The 16661-nt window shown below is 47.2% G+C and overlaps 1 protein-coding gene across 3 annotated transcripts in view; it reads left to right on the plus strand.

The window, feature by feature from the left end:
• DVL3 (dishevelled segment polarity protein 3) overlaps positions 1–16661 on the plus strand; it is an 84762-nt gene that overhangs the window by 53989 nt on the left and 14112 nt on the right. For 2 of the 3 annotated variants that reach the window (XM_034408318.3, XM_034408319.2), the window contains exons 7-12: positions 78–147; positions 959–1098; positions 4168–4244; positions 7093–7160; positions 9825–9974; positions 14465–14596. In XM_034408318.3, coding sequence (XP_034264209.1) covers positions 78–147; positions 959–1098; positions 4168–4244; positions 7093–7160; positions 9825–9974; positions 14465–14596 — 637 coding nt within the window. Of the gene's footprint in view, positions 1–77; positions 148–958; positions 1099–4167; positions 4245–7092; positions 7161–9654; positions 9706–9824; positions 9975–14464; positions 14597–16661 lie in introns of all 3 variants that reach the window. The other variant, XM_034408316.3, reaches the window with a different exon arrangement.

Raw genomic sequence — 16661 nt, forward strand, 5'->3', positions numbered from 1 at the left:
TACATGCGGCTCCAGAGCTAGTGAACTGGACTAGTGAATCACACTGGTTCTTATCCCATCCTCTCCTTTTCTTGCAGTCTTCGTCTTTTAGCAGCATCACCGATTCCACCATGTCGCTGAATATCATCACCGTTACGCTCAACATGGGTGAGTCCAGATGTGTGCCAGGACTAGAACTTGGTAGGCGGAAGGAAGATAACCCGTTGAACATTTGTGAAGTGACAATTTAGCATGAAGAAGGCCTTTGGAGAGGGTTCCCCCCCATCTCCTGATCCAATATAAGTAGTCCTCAACTGAGCCCAACATTTTTATGGCTAAGCAAGACAGTGAGCTCAGTGAGTTTTGCCCCGTTTTACCACCTTTCTGGCCACCGTTGTTAAATGAATCCCTGAAGTTGTTAAGTGAAACGTGGCTTCCCCATAGCTTGTCAGAAGGTCACAACAGGAGATCACATGACCCCAGGAGATTGCAACCGTCATAAAGGTGATTCTGTTGCCAAGCATCTGAATTTCGATCACGTGATGCTGCAACGGTCGTAAGTGTGAAAAAAAGGGCCACTTTTTTTCAGTGCTGTTGTAACTTCGAACGGTGACTAAATGAACTGTAATAAGTCGAGGACTACCTGTTCCTAATGATTATTTCTTTAAGCTATCCTGTTTCCCCGAAAATAAGACCCAACCGGAAAATAAGTCCTAGCATGATGCTCGTAATGTAAGCCCTACCCCCTCAAAATAAGCCCCAGTTAAGATTGTCAGCCAGATGGGTGCATTTAGTACCGTATTTCCCCCAAAACAAGACCTAACCAGAAAATAAGCCCTGATGCGTTTTTTGCAGCAAAAATTAATATAAGACCCGGTCTTATTTTCGGGGAAACACGGTAGATCACAAATGATTGAATAGACCAACTACCCAATTGGCTTGTAGTGATATTCTAACCACACGTCTTCTTTTTCTGCAGAAAAATATAACTTCCTGGGCATCTCCATTGTTGGGCAAAGCAACGAACGTGGTGATGGAGGCATCTACATTGGTTCCATTATGAAGGGAGGCGCTGTGGCCGCTGATGGAAGAATTGAACCCGGAGACATGCTGCTGCAGGTACCTCTTTTATGGAACACCTGAGCTCATGTTCAGGGCAGTGGTGAAATCTAAAATTTGTTACTACCGGTTCTGTGGGCGTGGCTTGGTGTGGGAGGGTAATGTGACTGGGTGGGTGTGGCCAATTTTTTTAAAAAACTTTTAAAACCATTTTTTCTTCAACCTCTTCGGCGAAGAGGTTGTAAAAAAATGCTTTCAAAAGGCTCTGACGATCCCAGCTGAGTTGCCTGATCGTCAGAGACTTTTTTTCTTTTAAATGCCTCTGATAATCAGGCAACTCAGCTTGGATCGTCAGAGGCATTTAAAAGAAAAAAAAGCCTCTGATGATTGCACGGCTCAGCTGGGCATGGGGGGGGGGCAGGGATTTTTGCTACCGGTACTCTGAACCACCCGCCTCCATCGCTACCGGATCAGGCGATCCGGTTCGAACTGGGAATATTTCACCCCTGGTTCAAGGGATCAATAAGAAACGTATGTGAGTTAAAAGAGCAGGACAGGTGCTTTGCTCATGGCAGTATTCGTTAACCCTTGCAATTTTTAAGATGTGTGAACTTTAATTCCCAGAATTCCCCATGGCTGGCGAATTCTGGGAATTGAAGTCCATATCTTAAAGTTGCCAAGGTTGAGAAACACTGTATATGAGCGTGGGGATATAAAGACTTAACTCTTTCTGCCAGCTTTTGTTGGTGACGTGTGCCCAAGATATGGACAGCAATGGCTCATTTTCTTTTCATGGCTCCTCTGAGTGTGTGAAAACTTGTATAAACGGTGTCATTTTGACAGTGTGAGCATAGCCGCAGAAACCTGTAGTCTGTGAGTTGATCAGCAAAGGTGAAAGAAAAATATGGAAGCATATACAGATTTTCCAGGTAGGTCTGGAAAAATAAAAAATAAAATCTCAATCAAGGTCACTTCCTGGTGACTTCAGGAATGTGTCCGTCTATGGGTTGTTGTTTTTTTTTTAGCAACCGTACAGAAGTAGTTTGTCACCAACTGGGAGTTTTCTTAACTTCCTAGTCCAGTTTACATTCCTGGCATTTCCAGGTGGTTTCCTGTTCAGATATTAAATCTCATCAGTGCTTAGCTTTCAAACTCCGAGAAGATGTAAAAAAGATGTGGAGACTCTGGAAAGAGTGCAGAGAAGAGCAACAAAGATGATTAGGAGACTGGAGGCTAAAACATATGAAGAACGGTTGCAGGAACTGGGTATGTCTAGTTTAGTGAAAAGAAGGACTAGGGGTGACATGATAGCAGTCTTCCAATATCTCAGGGGCTGCCACAAAGAAGAGAGAGTCAAGCTATTCTCCAAAGCACCTGAGGGTTGGACAAGAAGCAACGGGTGGAAACTAATCAAGGAGAGAAACAACTTAGAACTAAGGAGAAATTTCCTGACAGAACAATTAATAAGCGGAACAACTTGCCTCCAAAAGTTGTGAATGCTCCAACACTGGAAATTTTTGAGATGTTGGATAACTATTTGTCTGAAGTGGTGTAAGATTTCCTGCCTAAGCATGGGGTTGGACTAGAAGACCTCCAAGATCCCTTCCAACTCTGTTATTCTAAATTCTAAATATGACCTGGTATGGGTCTAGGAGAACTTGCCGCGGCCAACTCATCGTGGTTAACTCGCCGTGGTCAACTTGGCTGGCCAACTCACCACAGGACAAGAGTTACAGTAATATTGAAGAAATGGTGGAATAGAATCAAATAAAAGGATGCCAAAGGAGGGACAAAAGGAAATGTGAATGACAAAAATTAAAATATTTTAAAAATTATTTGAAATAATGGAATTGTCCCGAGGCGAATTGGCTGTGGTAAGTTGGCCACAAGAGTTGTCTCATTCCGCCTGCTGCTGCTATGTGTTGGGAAGCTGAAATGGAGGGTGTGTCAGTGTTCCAAGTAACACCCCCAACAAATCTTCAAGACTCAGAGGCTTGAAGTTCCTTCAAGTTCCATTTTATTAGCGATGTCATATTGGCACATCTGGGAAAACCCGAACCTGAAAGTTTCCAGGTTTTCCCCACCCAAAGGAAAGTTCAAGTCCCTTCCCAGCACCCACCTGTCCATCACATCGTCCAATCCAAACACCGTCCCAACTGGAGATACCTACCTCCCAGTTCCAGCCCTCCAGGTACAGGGCAAGATGTCCTTGACTCTCTGAGAAAGGAATGTTATTATGACTACATATCACCCATGCTCCATACAATCCCCCCTCCCAGTTTCCCACAGTAGTAAATATGGCAGGCCTGAAGATCCAACGAAGAAGATGGCTTTCAGGCCTGACAGGGGGCTTCTTTAGGGAGAGTAGAGACATTCAAATTTAGACTATGTTTGGGGGAGGAAATGTCTGCGGTCAAATCTTAGGTCTAGTTCTGCTGTTCCCCAAGAGAAGGTAGACAATTTATTTATTTTATTTATTTTATTAAATTTCTATACCGCCCTTCTCCCGAAGGACTCAGGGCGGTGAACAGCCAGAAGATAAAACACAGAAATACAAAATTTAAAATGAATTAAAACGAATTAAATAATTTAGGCTGAATTTTAAAATACCCCATAATTAAACAAATTAAAATTTATGTTTAAAATTTAAATTTAAAAAGGAGAAGATTTAGGCCAGGCCAGCTTGATGAAATAAAAACGTTTTAAGTGCGCGACGGAAGGTGCGAAGATCCGGGATCCTCCGTATCTCCGGGTGGAGTTCGTTCCAGATCCTAGGTGCCCCCACAGAGAAGGCTCTCCCCCTAGGGGCCGCCAGTCGACATTGTTTGGCCGACGGCACCCGGAGGAGCCCCTCTCTATGGGAGCGTACTGGCCGGTGGGAGGCTATTGGTGGTAGCAGGCGGTCCCGGAGATAACCAGGTCCTAAGCCATGGAGCGCAATGGCAGATTCTTGTAATACAGGCAATCAACAATAGAATATTTACTCAGGGTTGTCCATGAGGGGTTCTGGTTGCTTGTGCCTTGACATTACCTCAGTTGGGGTTACTCGTCTATCCAGCCTCGAGTCTTTTTCTGACAACTCCATGTCTTCTTACCTCATCTTCTTTCATCTTTGATTTATCTTTGCAGGTGAACGATACCAACTTTGAGAACATGAGCAACGACGATGCCGTACGAGTGCTGAGGGAAATTGTGCACAAACCGGGGTAGGTCATCTCTTTGGCCTCCTTGGTCCCAGTTTCCTTTTGGGGCAGGCTTGACTGATGTACAGACAATCCTCCACTTACGACCACAACGGAGCCCAAAATTTATGTGCCTGTGAAAAAATTTGTTAAGTGAATTTTGCGCCATTTTACGACTTTCCTCGCCACCTTTGTTAAGTGAACCACCGCAGTTCTTAAATTAGTAAGGGAGTTGTTGAGTGAATCTGGTTTCCCCACTGACTTTGCCTTGTGGGAAGGTTGCAAAAGGAGATGGCATGACCCTGGTGGGATACTGCAACCGTCATAAAAGTGAGTCAGTTGCCCAATGTCTGAATTTTGATCATGTGTTCATGGGTATGCTGCAACGGTCATGTGTGAAAAATGGTCATAAGTCATTTTTTTTTCAGTGCTGTTGTAACAACTACTTGCTGTATTTCAGAATACAGAATACAACAGAGTTGGAAGGGACCTTGGAGGTCTTCTAGTCCAACCTCCCAGCCCAAGCAGGAGACTCTATACCCGTGATGGCGAACCTATGGCACGCGTGCCACAGGTGTCACGCGTAGCCATATCTGTGGGCCCACGAGCATTGCCCTAGCTCAGCTTCAGCGTGCATGCACGTGCTGGCCAGCTGATTTTTGGGCCTTCTGGGCCCACTGGAAGTCGGGAAATGTTGTTTCTCGCCTCCGGGGGGTGGAGAAGGCGGTTTTCGTCCTCCCCAGGCTCCTAGAAAGCCTTTGGAGCCTGGGGAGGCCGAAAAACAGGCCTACCGGGCCAAAAGCGGGGGGAGTGCAGAGGGGGGACAAGGCGCATTGAATTATGGATGTGGGCACGCCCCCCCGCTCCCCCGCTCCCCCCCCCGTGTTCCCCTTGCTTTTGGCACGCGACGGCAAAAAGGTTAGCCATCACTGCTCTATACTACAGGTAGTCCTCGACTTATGATCACAGTTGAGCCCCAAAATCCTGTTGTTAAGTGAGACATTTGTTAAGTGAGTTTTGTCCCATTCTACGACTTTTCTTCCCTCAGTTGTTAAGTGAATCACTGCAGTTGGTAAGTTAGTCACTTGGTTGTGAAGTGAATCTGGCTTCCCCATTGACTCTGCTTGTCACCAAAGGGGATCAAGGTCACCAAAGGGGATCATGTGACCTTGTGAACACAGTAACCGTCATAAATATGAACCAGTTGCCGAGCATCTGAATTTTGATCACATGATCATTGGGGATGCTGCAAAGGTCGTAACTGTGAAAAACGGTCATAAGTCTCTTTTTTCCCAGAGGGCCATTGTAACTTTGAACGGTCACTAAATGAACTGTTGTAAGTCGAGGACTACCTGCATTCTGGATAAATGGTTGTCCAATCTCTTCTTGAAAACCTCCAACAATGGAGCACCCTCAACCCGGTGGCAAACTGTTCCACTGGTTAATTGTTTCTCACTGTCAAGAAATTTCTCCTTAGTACTAGGTTGGATCTCTCAAAGGTTTCACAGGTCCTCATTTAGCGTCTGCTGGAGAGGAAGCAGGTGTAGAAACACCAGAAGGAATCCCAGGAAGCCCTCTGTTTGAAGGGCTTCTCTCTTGTGTCCTATCCTAATCGACCAAAATCGTTGTCCCAAGATGCTTTTTCAGGAGGCAACTGGATTTCTTATTTTTCCTTTTGAAGAGGTTTCACTTCTCATCCAAGAAGCTTCTTCAGCTCTGACTGGATGGGGGGGGGGGATGGAAAGATCATCCTGTCAGAGTTGAAGAAGCTTCTTCGATGAGAAGCGAAACGTCTTCAAAAGAAAAAACCAGAAAGTCCAGTTGCCCCCTGAAAAAGCACCTTTGGGACAACCATGAGGGATGACTGAGAATCTCTACAGATACCAAAAATGGTTCTTACTGTTAGTGAGGAACCATGAGGTAATAGTCCAGCAAATAATGAAAATAAACAACAATGGGTTATTGTTTTGTGAAAGCTTCTAGGGTTTAATGGCCCTGCAAACACGCCATTGTCCTTTTCTGTCAATGTACCCGAAGGATGTAGGAATTCCTCAAATGCTTCCCGGCGCCAATGGGTGATATTCAACCGGTTCGCACCATTTCGGCCGAACCGGTTGTTAAATTGCTGGCTGGCCCAGCCCATCCCCTCCCTGCCCCTTCCATAAGTCCCCACGTGCCCCGTTTTGGTTCACAGGAGGCTGAAGGGAGGCCTACTAGACCCAAAATGTGGCGCGGAGTGTGTGTGTGGCATGGCCCGCCATGGCCCGTTTTTGCTCCCAAGAGGCTGCAGGCAGGCCTACTAGGCCCAAAACGGGGTGCAGGGGGCTGGCGCCCCTCCCCGTGGCCCGTTTTTGCTCCCAGGAGGTTGCAGGATGCTGAGTGCTACCTGCCACACCCCCTGGCCACACCCACCATGGCCACGCCCGCCCACCCGGTCATTAGGGCAGAGAACCGGTTGTTAAATTATTTGAATCCCACCACTGCTTCCCGCCCTTTTTCTTCTGGATATTTTAGTTCAGATTTCTTAGCAAAAAAAAAAAAAAATCATCTTAACAAAAAGGACTGGGGTGTGTTCTGCCCCAGCTACGGACCCCAAAGAACGCAGCACACACAAAGTCAGTTCAAACCATAGTTTACTGAATAAACCAGTCTTTTACAACAACGGCTGTTAATTAATTGCATTAACAGCCGCCCAAGAATTCAAAGAATAATAACTGAAAACTTACTATGGTTGGCAGAATCCCCAGAAGCAATTTGCAGGAAGCTGATAAGATAAGCAAGACACTCCCCCCCTTCTCCCCCCCCCCCAGGGAAATGCCAGTGATGTTACGAATTAACTTGCAGGATGCCAACTTTTTGTGTTTTGCTACAGGCCCATCACGTTGACGGTTGCCAAGTGCTGGGATCCGAGTCCCAGAGGCTGCTTCTCATTACCCAGGAGTAAGTGAGCTTCTGCCCGTAATTTATTCGGGTCAGGCGTTTACGTGACAGTCGATTTTACATAGCGCGGAGCTGTAAGTTTTCTTTAAAACACACACACACACACACACACACACACACACACACACACACACACCTTTTCCCCCTGGTTTGTATTATTGGGAAACCAGAAGGAACAGGTTAGGAAGCAGATGACTGCAGAGAGAATAAATCTCGGCGGCATGTCAACTCGATGACGTGGAATCAATTTATGTGACTGGTGGAGATGATGATGATGAGGATGATAATAATAATAATAATAATAATAATAATAATAATAATAATAATAATAATAATGGGTTATTAAATTTATGTGCCCCGATTCCCAGCAACTCTGGGCGGGGTACAAATAGTTAAGAACATTTAAAGAATCGGGAAATGACAACCTTTTCCAGAAGCAAATAGTGATGGCAGAAATGACAAAATCGGACAAAAGGAAGAAAAAAAAGGCAAGACACGATAAGTTTTCTAACCACGCTGACCACAAAGGCATCTACAGGCCTGACGGTTTCCAATCCCCATATGGAGGAATAGTCGTGCAGGTAGTGATCGACTTATGACCACAAGTGAGCCCCAAATTTTTATTGCTGAGTGAGACAATCCTTAAGTGAGTTTTGCCACCATTTTACCACCTTTCTGGCCATCGTTGTTAAGTGAATCACGGCGGTTGTTAAGTTGGTAATACAGTGGTTAAGTGAATCTGGCTTCCCCGTTGACTTTGCTTGTCAGAAGGTTGCAAAAGGGGATCCACGTGACCCCCCCCGGGGAGCCTGCGACCGTCATAAATGTGACTCAGTTGCCCAGCGTCTGAATTTGGATCACATGACCACGGGGATACTGCAATGGTCATAAGTGTGACAACTGGTCCTAAGTCACTTTTTTCAGTGCCATTGTAACTTTGAATGGTCACTAAACGAGCTGTTTATTTAGTGACCGTTCAAAGTTAACAACGGAACTGGAAAAAAGCGATTTATGACCATTTTTCACACTTACGACCGTTGCATGACCGTTGCATGATCACGTGATCCATAGTCACGTGATCAAAATTCAAATACTCGGCAACTGACTCTCAGTTATGATGGTTGCAGTGTCCCCCCCCGGGGGGGCGGTGTCACGTGATCCCCTTTTGCGACCTTCTGACAAGCAAAGTCAGCGGGGATTCCGGATTCACTTAACATCCGCGTTACCAACTTAATGACTGCAGTGATTCGCTTAACAACGGTGGCAAGAAAGGTGGTAAAATGGAGCAAAACAATTAACAAACGTCTCACTTAGCAACAGAAATGGAGGGGGGTCTCGATTGTGGTCTTAAGTCGAGGACTGCCTGGACTTACCGCCCTTCATAAGGGAATAATAGAACCGCTTAGCAAATGAGAGTGAAAAGAGAAAACTGGAGATACAATCGACAGAGTAAACCTACAGGCCTTGGAGCGATACGGTTCTTGATAATTCCTCGTTTAAAGACTCTTCCAGTGTTTAGTGAGGACTCTGTACGTCGTGAAGATTAGCCCTCGGGAAGAAAAAGTTCTTTCCGTTGAAGATGCTTGTTTTCTACATGTAGCGAGGCTTTTGAGACATTCCCAGGAAGGACGCAGAGGTGCTTTTCCAAAAGGCAACTGGACTTCCTTGTTTGTTCGTTTTTTCTCTTGAAAATATTTCAGCTTCCGAAATATTGGATGAGAAGCGAAACATTTTCAAGAAGCAAAAAAATAAAAATAAAAAATAAGTTGTTTTTTGGAAAAGCTCTTTTGGGACAACCGTGAGCTGGATGACTGAGAATCGCCCAGAAATGGTTTTCTCCTCCTTTTTGGCTAAGTGCATCAATTGGCTTGAGTGGGACGCAGTGGCTCAGTGGCTAAGACGCTGACCTTGTCAATCGAAAGTTCAGCAGTTCGAGTCCCTAGTGCCATCTAACGGGGTGAGCTCCCGTGACTTGTCCCAGCTTCTGCCAACCTAGCAGTTCGAAAGCATGTAAAAAAATGCAAGTAGAAAAAATAGGGACCACCTTTGGTGGGAAGGTAACAGCGTTCCGTGCGCCTTATGGCGTTGAGTCATGCTGGCCACGTGACAACGGAGACGTCTTGGGACAGCGCTGGCTCTTCGGCTTTGAAACGGAGATGAGCACTGCCCCCTAGAGCCGGGAACGACTAGCACATATGTGCGAGGGGAACCTTTATCTTATAAATTGGCTTGCAGTGTGTGAGAAAGCCATTGAGGTTCTCCCGCCACCTTCTTCTCTGTGCTTCTCTTCCTTCCTCTTTACTTCTCCCCTGCCATCTTCTGGGACTTTCTATTTGATTGCTCTTTTCCATCCCAGCACAGACACATCCCTTCCCTGCATGGATGTCTCCTCCCCCTGTCCTCCCTTCCCTTCCCTGCTAATCCATGGGTGCCAGGTGGATCTCTCTCTCTCTGTATCCCTCTTGCTGATCACCCCTCTCTTTTCTCCCCCCAGTTGCTCCCCAGCGAATCTGGGCTGGGCCAGAGTCTCCATGCTCCGATCCGGGTGAGTCCCGGCTGACCCTGGGGGAAGGAAAGGGCTGCCCAGAGGTCTTGTGGGGGTCCAGCGTAGGGGATGACCGTTCGAGGAGATGGCCTTCTCACAAGGTGCGTGTTCCCTTTCAGGTGAGCCTATCCGACCCATCGACCCGGCGGCTTGGGTGTCCCACACCGCGGCGATGACCGGCACTTTCCCTGCGTACGGTATGAGCCCATCCATGAGCACAATCACTTCCACCAGCTCTTCCATCACCAGCTCCATCCCAGAAACGGAACGTAAGTTCTTGTACTCGCGCATCTCCCATCCATGCTTGGCTTCCGGTCCGCTGCACACCTCATCCGATAGGAACCGTACCTGCACAGGGCCCAAGGTCCCCCTGGTTGGAAGAAGAGCCTGACCCCCTTCTAAATCAGTAACGGAGGATCGGTTTCCTGGTAGACGCTGAACCGCTGAGCAGGGATGTTTGAGTCTCTCTTGAAAGGATGGTCCCCAAAGGGGCGGTTTTTTTTTCTTAAGAGGCAACTGGACTTTCTGATTTTTCGTTGAAGACATTTTGCTTCTCCTCCGGGAAGCTTCTTTAGCTCTGACCGGATGGTTGGGAACGGAAGGATTTATACTCCTTGCAGACAGCTGGTCGTTTGCATCCTTTTTAGAGAGTCGTTGAGGCCACTTGGAGGTTTATATGTGTCCTCAGGGTCACCTGAGTGGTGCAAATGGGTGTGGAGCCTTCTTAGAACTATTGAAAGGACTGTGTTGTAGACTGGAGATAGATGATGTCATACCCCTCCCCCTCTGTCGAGAGAGGGGTATTCTGTTTTGACCTAGATGGCCTCTTGGATCCCTCTTTCAAACCTCTCTGTCCAAAAGGTGGACTTTGCTGTCTTCAAAAGAGCGCCCTTTTGTCTTTTAAATGCAGATGGACAGCTGAATCTGGCCCTGATAGGTTTGTTCTCCTATGTTGTGCCATGTGTTTATGAAGTGGTTGTTTTGTTTCCCCAGTGTACTGACCTGCACATGACTCACTGCATTGTACTGCATATAACACGTTGCTCACATGCAGTACGATGCAGTGAGCCACATGCAGATCTGTACATTGGCCCTCTATCTCCAGTCTACTGTTGTGACTCTGACCCCCGAGCCTGTCTTATCGGAGGGAGAAGGCTCTGAAAGTGAAGGAGAGGAGTTGGCCAGGCCTCCCTCTCCAGGACCCTCCTCTCTGGTAATGCCTCAGGTGTCTCCCGAAGGAGAAGAGATTGGCCAGGAGCCAGGTATCGCCGAGCAGTCGCAGTTGGACAGTGACGGAGATAAGTCTTGGCTGGATCCACGCCAGCGTCGGAGAGACAAGCGCACGCAACAGAAAAGGAGGCGTGCCAGAGATTAAGCTGAGTCACTGGACCACACCCCACGGGATAAAAGGGGGTGTGGTGGCCATTCAGGCTCTGTGACGGACAAAACTAAACAACTAGCGAGTTGCATTGTATCTCTGAAACTACGTTATCTACCTGCCTTGGATTTAATATGGACTGGACTTGACAATTCTGTGGCTTTGTGTATTTGTTTTGGTTCTCTGTGAGTAAAGTTCTTGGCAAGCAGCTACTGGGTTGCTGCCAATCCTGTTATCGAAGGAATTTATTGTCTGCAAGTTTTATTTAACTCCTGGCTGACTGTTTGTGTGCGTGTGTGAGACGGGGACAGAACATCTACAACACAGTCTTTTCAGCAGTTCCAAGAAGGCTCCGCACCCATTTGCACCACTGGAGTGATACTGAAGACACAGATCAACCTCCAAGTGGCCTCAAGGACTCTCTACAAGGAATGCAAATGACCAGCTGTCTGCAAGGAGTGTAAATCCTTCCATTTCCCACCATCCGGTCAGAACTGAAGAAGCTTCTCGGATGAGAAGCGAAACGTCTTCAAAGAAAAACCAGAAAGTCCAGTTGCCTCTTGAAAAAAAAAAAAGCACCTTTGGGACAAACATGACCTGGTTGAGGGAGAATCTCCATAGACTCTTGAAAGGATGTGCTGGGATTTCAACAGAGCTGCCCCCAAGAGGGAAGTGGAGAGAGAGAGAGAGGGAAATACAGGAAGTATCATCCAGGAAGGAAGTATGGGTAATCCTCAACTTAGAGTGGAACCCAAAATTTCCGTTGCTAAGTGAGACCGCCGTTCAGCGAGTTTTGCCCCATTTTTACAACCTTTCTTGCCCCGCTCAGGATTACCTGAGTTGTGTTTCAGAGCAAGCTTATGGAGCAACATGGGCACAAGAGTTCTTTCCTACCTACTCGGATGGGTGAGGAAGTAGGGAGAGGTGAGATAAAAGCCCAAGAGAGCCTATGGGACACTAGAAGAAAGAAAAGATGGGATCCTCAATGGAAGCTATGTGGCCATGAGGAAGATCTCGAGATGATCTAGAGCAGTGATGGCTAACCTTTTTGTCGTTGTGTGCCGAAAGTGCTGGCACCCATAATTCAATGCACGCGGGACACCCCCCTGGCCACGCCCCCATGCGCACCCATCCCGTTCCCCTAGTAGCTTCCCTGCAGCCTCCTGGGACCAAAAATGGGCTGGGGGGGGTGCCGCACCCCCCTGCTCTCCACCAGCACATGTGCACTTGATCCCCCGCCCCCCGTGCATGTGTGTGCAACCCCGCGCTTGCACGTGTGTCTCAAGCACCCCGACCCCTGCGCATGCACAGCAGAGACCTGAAAATCAGCCGGTGGGAGGCGCGCACACATGCGCAGTGGGGCTGAGCTGGGCGGCCGCTTGCGTGCTCGCAGAGAGGGTTCTGTGTGCCAGCTGTGGCACGCGTGCCATAAGTTCGCCATCACGGACCTAGAGGTAGCTATGGATTGGGTTTTGGAGATCTTCAATGGAGCTAAGAAGTGGCCATGAAGAGGATTTGGAGATGATCTATTGGTAGCTACGGATTGTGTTTTGGAGAACAGGCATGCACAGCAATTTGAATAAGCCATGGCTTTGAGCACAGAACGGTTGAGTTGTGAGTTTTTCAGACATGATCCAATCTTAAACAAGCTCATTTTGAGCGTAAATAGCAATAGCACTTGGACTGCTTCACGGTTCTTTACAACACACTCTTAAGTGTTTTATACAGTTAGCATATTGGCCCCCACAATCTGGGTTCTCGTTTTACTGACCTCGGAAGGATGTAAGTCAACCTTGAGCTGGTCAGAATCGAACTGCTGGCAGTCGGCAGAATTAGCTTGCAATACTGCATTCTAGCCACTGCGCCACCACGGCGCTTAAAATGGTGCTGTTCCGGGGTTAACAAGTATGGTCCCAAAAAAATGAAGATGACTGTTGCGGTGTACAGCAAAAAACAGATAGAAATTTGATGGCACCATCTTGACCATAATTGGTGGGTCTCTTTGGGCTGTCTCAAATACAGCTGACTTCCAGTCTGCAACCTTTCCAGGAAGCATAGAAATCAAATTTTTGAAGTGAAACAGGAGGCTTTTGGGCTGGAAATATTTTGCACATCACTGGCTATGGAATAATTAGTTTGGCCAAGTGAAACATCTGAGTCCCAAAGGTGATTTTTTCCAAGAGGCAACTGGACTTTTCTGGTTTTCCTTTGAAGACGTTTCGCTTCTCATCCAAGAAGGTTCTTCAGCTCTGGAGGATTGATGGAAGGATTGATACTCCTTGCTGACAGCGCGGAAACACGAAACATCTGAGGCAGCTCAGGCCGCGCTGTTCCCGAAATACCCTTGGCCTTGATCTGAACACTTCTTGTTTGGGAAAACAAAAAATTCCACTCCAGCTGCCTGTAGCTTTTTTAAAGGAAGAGTCAAAGTAAGAGTCTAAAAAGAGCCTTGGTAGTACAGTGGTCTAAGGCACCCTGTTATTAAGCTGGTTATTAAGACAGCTGCCTGCAATTACTGCAGGTTCGAATCTCGCCAGGCTCAAGGTTGACTCAGCCTTCCATCCTTTCTAAGGTAGGTAAATTGAGGACCCAGTTTGTGGGGGCAATAAGCTGACTTTCTATAAAATATACAAAAGGATGAAGGCTATTGCTTAGCGCATTGTAAGCCGCCCTGAGTCTCCGGAGAAGGGCGGCATATAAATCAAATTAAAAAAAATAAAAAAGTAGAAGAACAAAGCAGTTACAATCTGTGGTGGAATTCAAATAATTTAACAACCTAATGACCGGCTGGGTGGGTGTGGCCATGGTGGGCGTGGCCAGGGGGTGTGACAGGCAGCACTCGGCCTCCTGCACCCCCCTGGGAGAAAAAACAGGCTGTGGGAGGGCACGCAGCCCCCTCCGCCCCGTTTTGGGCCTAGTAGGCCTCCCTGCAGCCTCCTGGGAGCAAAAACGGGGCATGTGGGGACTCCTGAAAGGGTCGGGATAGGGCGGGGCCAGCCAGCAATTTTAACAACCGGTTCACCCGAACTGGCCTGAACTGGCTGAATCCCACCACTGGTTACAATTCACGTCAGGCAGAATTTTTTTAAAAATGGCACATTCTGACTTCACAGCAGTTTTTGACGTGCACCGGTGGTTTAAGGAGGAGTCCTATTCAGTTGGTGATGGTAGTTCCATGCGGCTTTTAGGATATGCCTGTCTGGTTTCCCAGCCCGCATCTCTATTGCGGCCTTCCTCAAATTTCTCTTCCTGAAATGTGTCGGATTACCAGGATCCCCTGTAGATCTCTCTGGAGAACGTCGGAATCTGTATGTGGTAATCGCGTGCGTTCCTCTACCTTTCTCTCATCCCTCACCTTCATCCTTCCTTCCTCTTGCACAGGTCTTGATGACTTCCACCTCTCCATCCATAGCGACATGGCCACCATCGTCAAAGCCATGGCCTCGCCAGAATCAGGCTTGGAGGTGCGCGACCGCATGTGGCTGAAGATTACCATTCCCAGTGCCTTCATTGGTAAGACTGACCAGAGGAGCCGGTGTGTGGGTTTTTTTTTTTTTTTAAGCTGCTAAGTCTTCAGTGGGCCTCTCAAATAGGTAGCTTGGATGGACAGACGGTGTACTGAGACTGAAAGATACCAACGTTGCTGTAGAGCGGGGGTTGGGAACGACGGCCAGTTTTATGACTTGTGGACTTCATCTCCCAGAATTCCTGAGCCAAGAATTCTGGGAGTTGAAGTCCACAAGTCATACGAGGGCCATAGTTCTTCACCCCTGCCGTAGAGGATAATCTATTGGGCTAAAGAACAGCCGAGGAATCTGTTCATCTTTAGATCCTTCTCCACAGAATTTTGACAGCCTATTCATACGTTCTAATTGCTTCACGTCTGCCATCTTAAAACCACATCCCTATGAAGAAGGATTGTAGATGAGATATTATAGCCATATGGTAGATGGAAGAGGGGGTTGAGGCTAGGTCTTGTCTGAATTGCATCCTGAGTATCTTTCTCCATCATCATCTCTAAAACCCTTCCTTCCTTCCTTCCTTCCTTCCTTCCTTCCTTCCTTCCTTCCCTCCCTCCCTCCCTCCCTCCCTCTTTTTTTTTTCTTTCTTTTTCTTCCCCACCTTTATTATTTTCATAAATAATTCACGGTGGTGAACATACCCAATATACCTTCCTCTTACTATTTTCCCCATAACAATTACCCTATGAGGCAAGTTGGGCTGAGAGGGAGTGACTGGCCCAAAGTCACTCAGTTGGCTTGCATGTCTGAGGCGGGACTAGAACTCCCCATCTCCTGGTCATTGGCCCAATGTCACCCAGCTGGCTTTCATGGCTAAGGCGGGACTAGAACTCCCCATCTCCTGGTGATTGGCCCAAAATCACCCAGCTGGCTTTCATGCTTAAGGCGGGGACTAGAACTCCCCATTTCCTGGTCATTGGCCCAAAGTCACCCAGCTGGCTTTCATGCTTAAGGCGGAACTAGAACTCCCCATCTCCTGGTCATTGGCCCAGTCACCCAGCTGGCTTTCCTGCCTAAGGCGGGACTAGAACTCCCTGTCTCCTGGTCATTGGCCCAAAGTCACCCAGCTGGCTTTCCTGCCTAAGGCGGGACTAGAACTCCCTGTCTCCTGGTCATTGGCCCAAAGTCACCCAGCTGGCTTTCCTGCCTGAGGCGGGACTAGAACTCACAGTCTCTTGCTTTCTAGTCTGGTGCCTTAACCACTAGACCAAACTGACTCACTTATGTTAGATTCTCTTGCCTAAGGATTGGTAAATGTAAAAAGAAAGAAAGAAAAAGAAGCCACCAAGAGAGTTTGCTTCTTGTTTTCCTTATTGCACTGCGGTGTGGAGATACGGACCGAGGACTCAAGTAGAATCTGACAAGAACAGAATAGAACAGTTGGTTACTGCGATACGAGCCCTGTGCTCCTTTTAACGTTTTCCAAGACGGCTCTCGAGTGTTTAGCAGCAGAATCTCGCTGCTGAGTCATCTTTAATTTGTGGTTGAGAAGGACGCCCAGTTCCTCTTCACATGCATACTTCCCTTTCCTATCCTTGTGCTTTTCATGTTTTCTGTCCAGGTTTCAACATTTAAATTCCCTCCCATTCATTTCAGCCCATCGCCCAAGCCTAAAACTTCTTCTTTCGCATTCTCTCTCTCTCTCATTCTCCCTCTCGTCTAAAGTATTTACCACTCCTCCCACCTTTTCCTCGATTGCCAACTACCCCCAGGAGTCCTCAACCTGGTTTTGTAATTGGAGATATTGAAAACAGTTTGTAATTGTTTTTGACTTCCCAAAAAGATATTGATTTTTTTCAAGTTCATCGATTTAAAAAGATGTGGAAATTGCAATGATGAAGGCTATTGCTTAGCGCATTATAAGCCTGAGTCTCTGGAGAAGGGCGGCATATAAATCAAATTAAAAAATAAAATAAAAAAAATGATGTAGGAGAGGTCCTGTTTGAATGGCAGGGCATGTAAATAATTGCACCTAGTGACAATCTCATGGAAAAGGGGCAATTCTTGTGATTTTAGATTCAAACCCAAAGCAAAAATGCAAACATGCCTTTTACATT

Source organism: Pantherophis guttatus, chromosome 6 (assembly GCF_059756535.1).
Source record: "Pantherophis guttatus breed Tessera chromosome 6, ASM5975653v1, whole genome shotgun sequence".
In the NCBI taxonomy this organism is placed as follows: Eukaryota; Metazoa; Chordata; class Lepidosauria; order Squamata; family Colubridae; genus Pantherophis; species Pantherophis guttatus.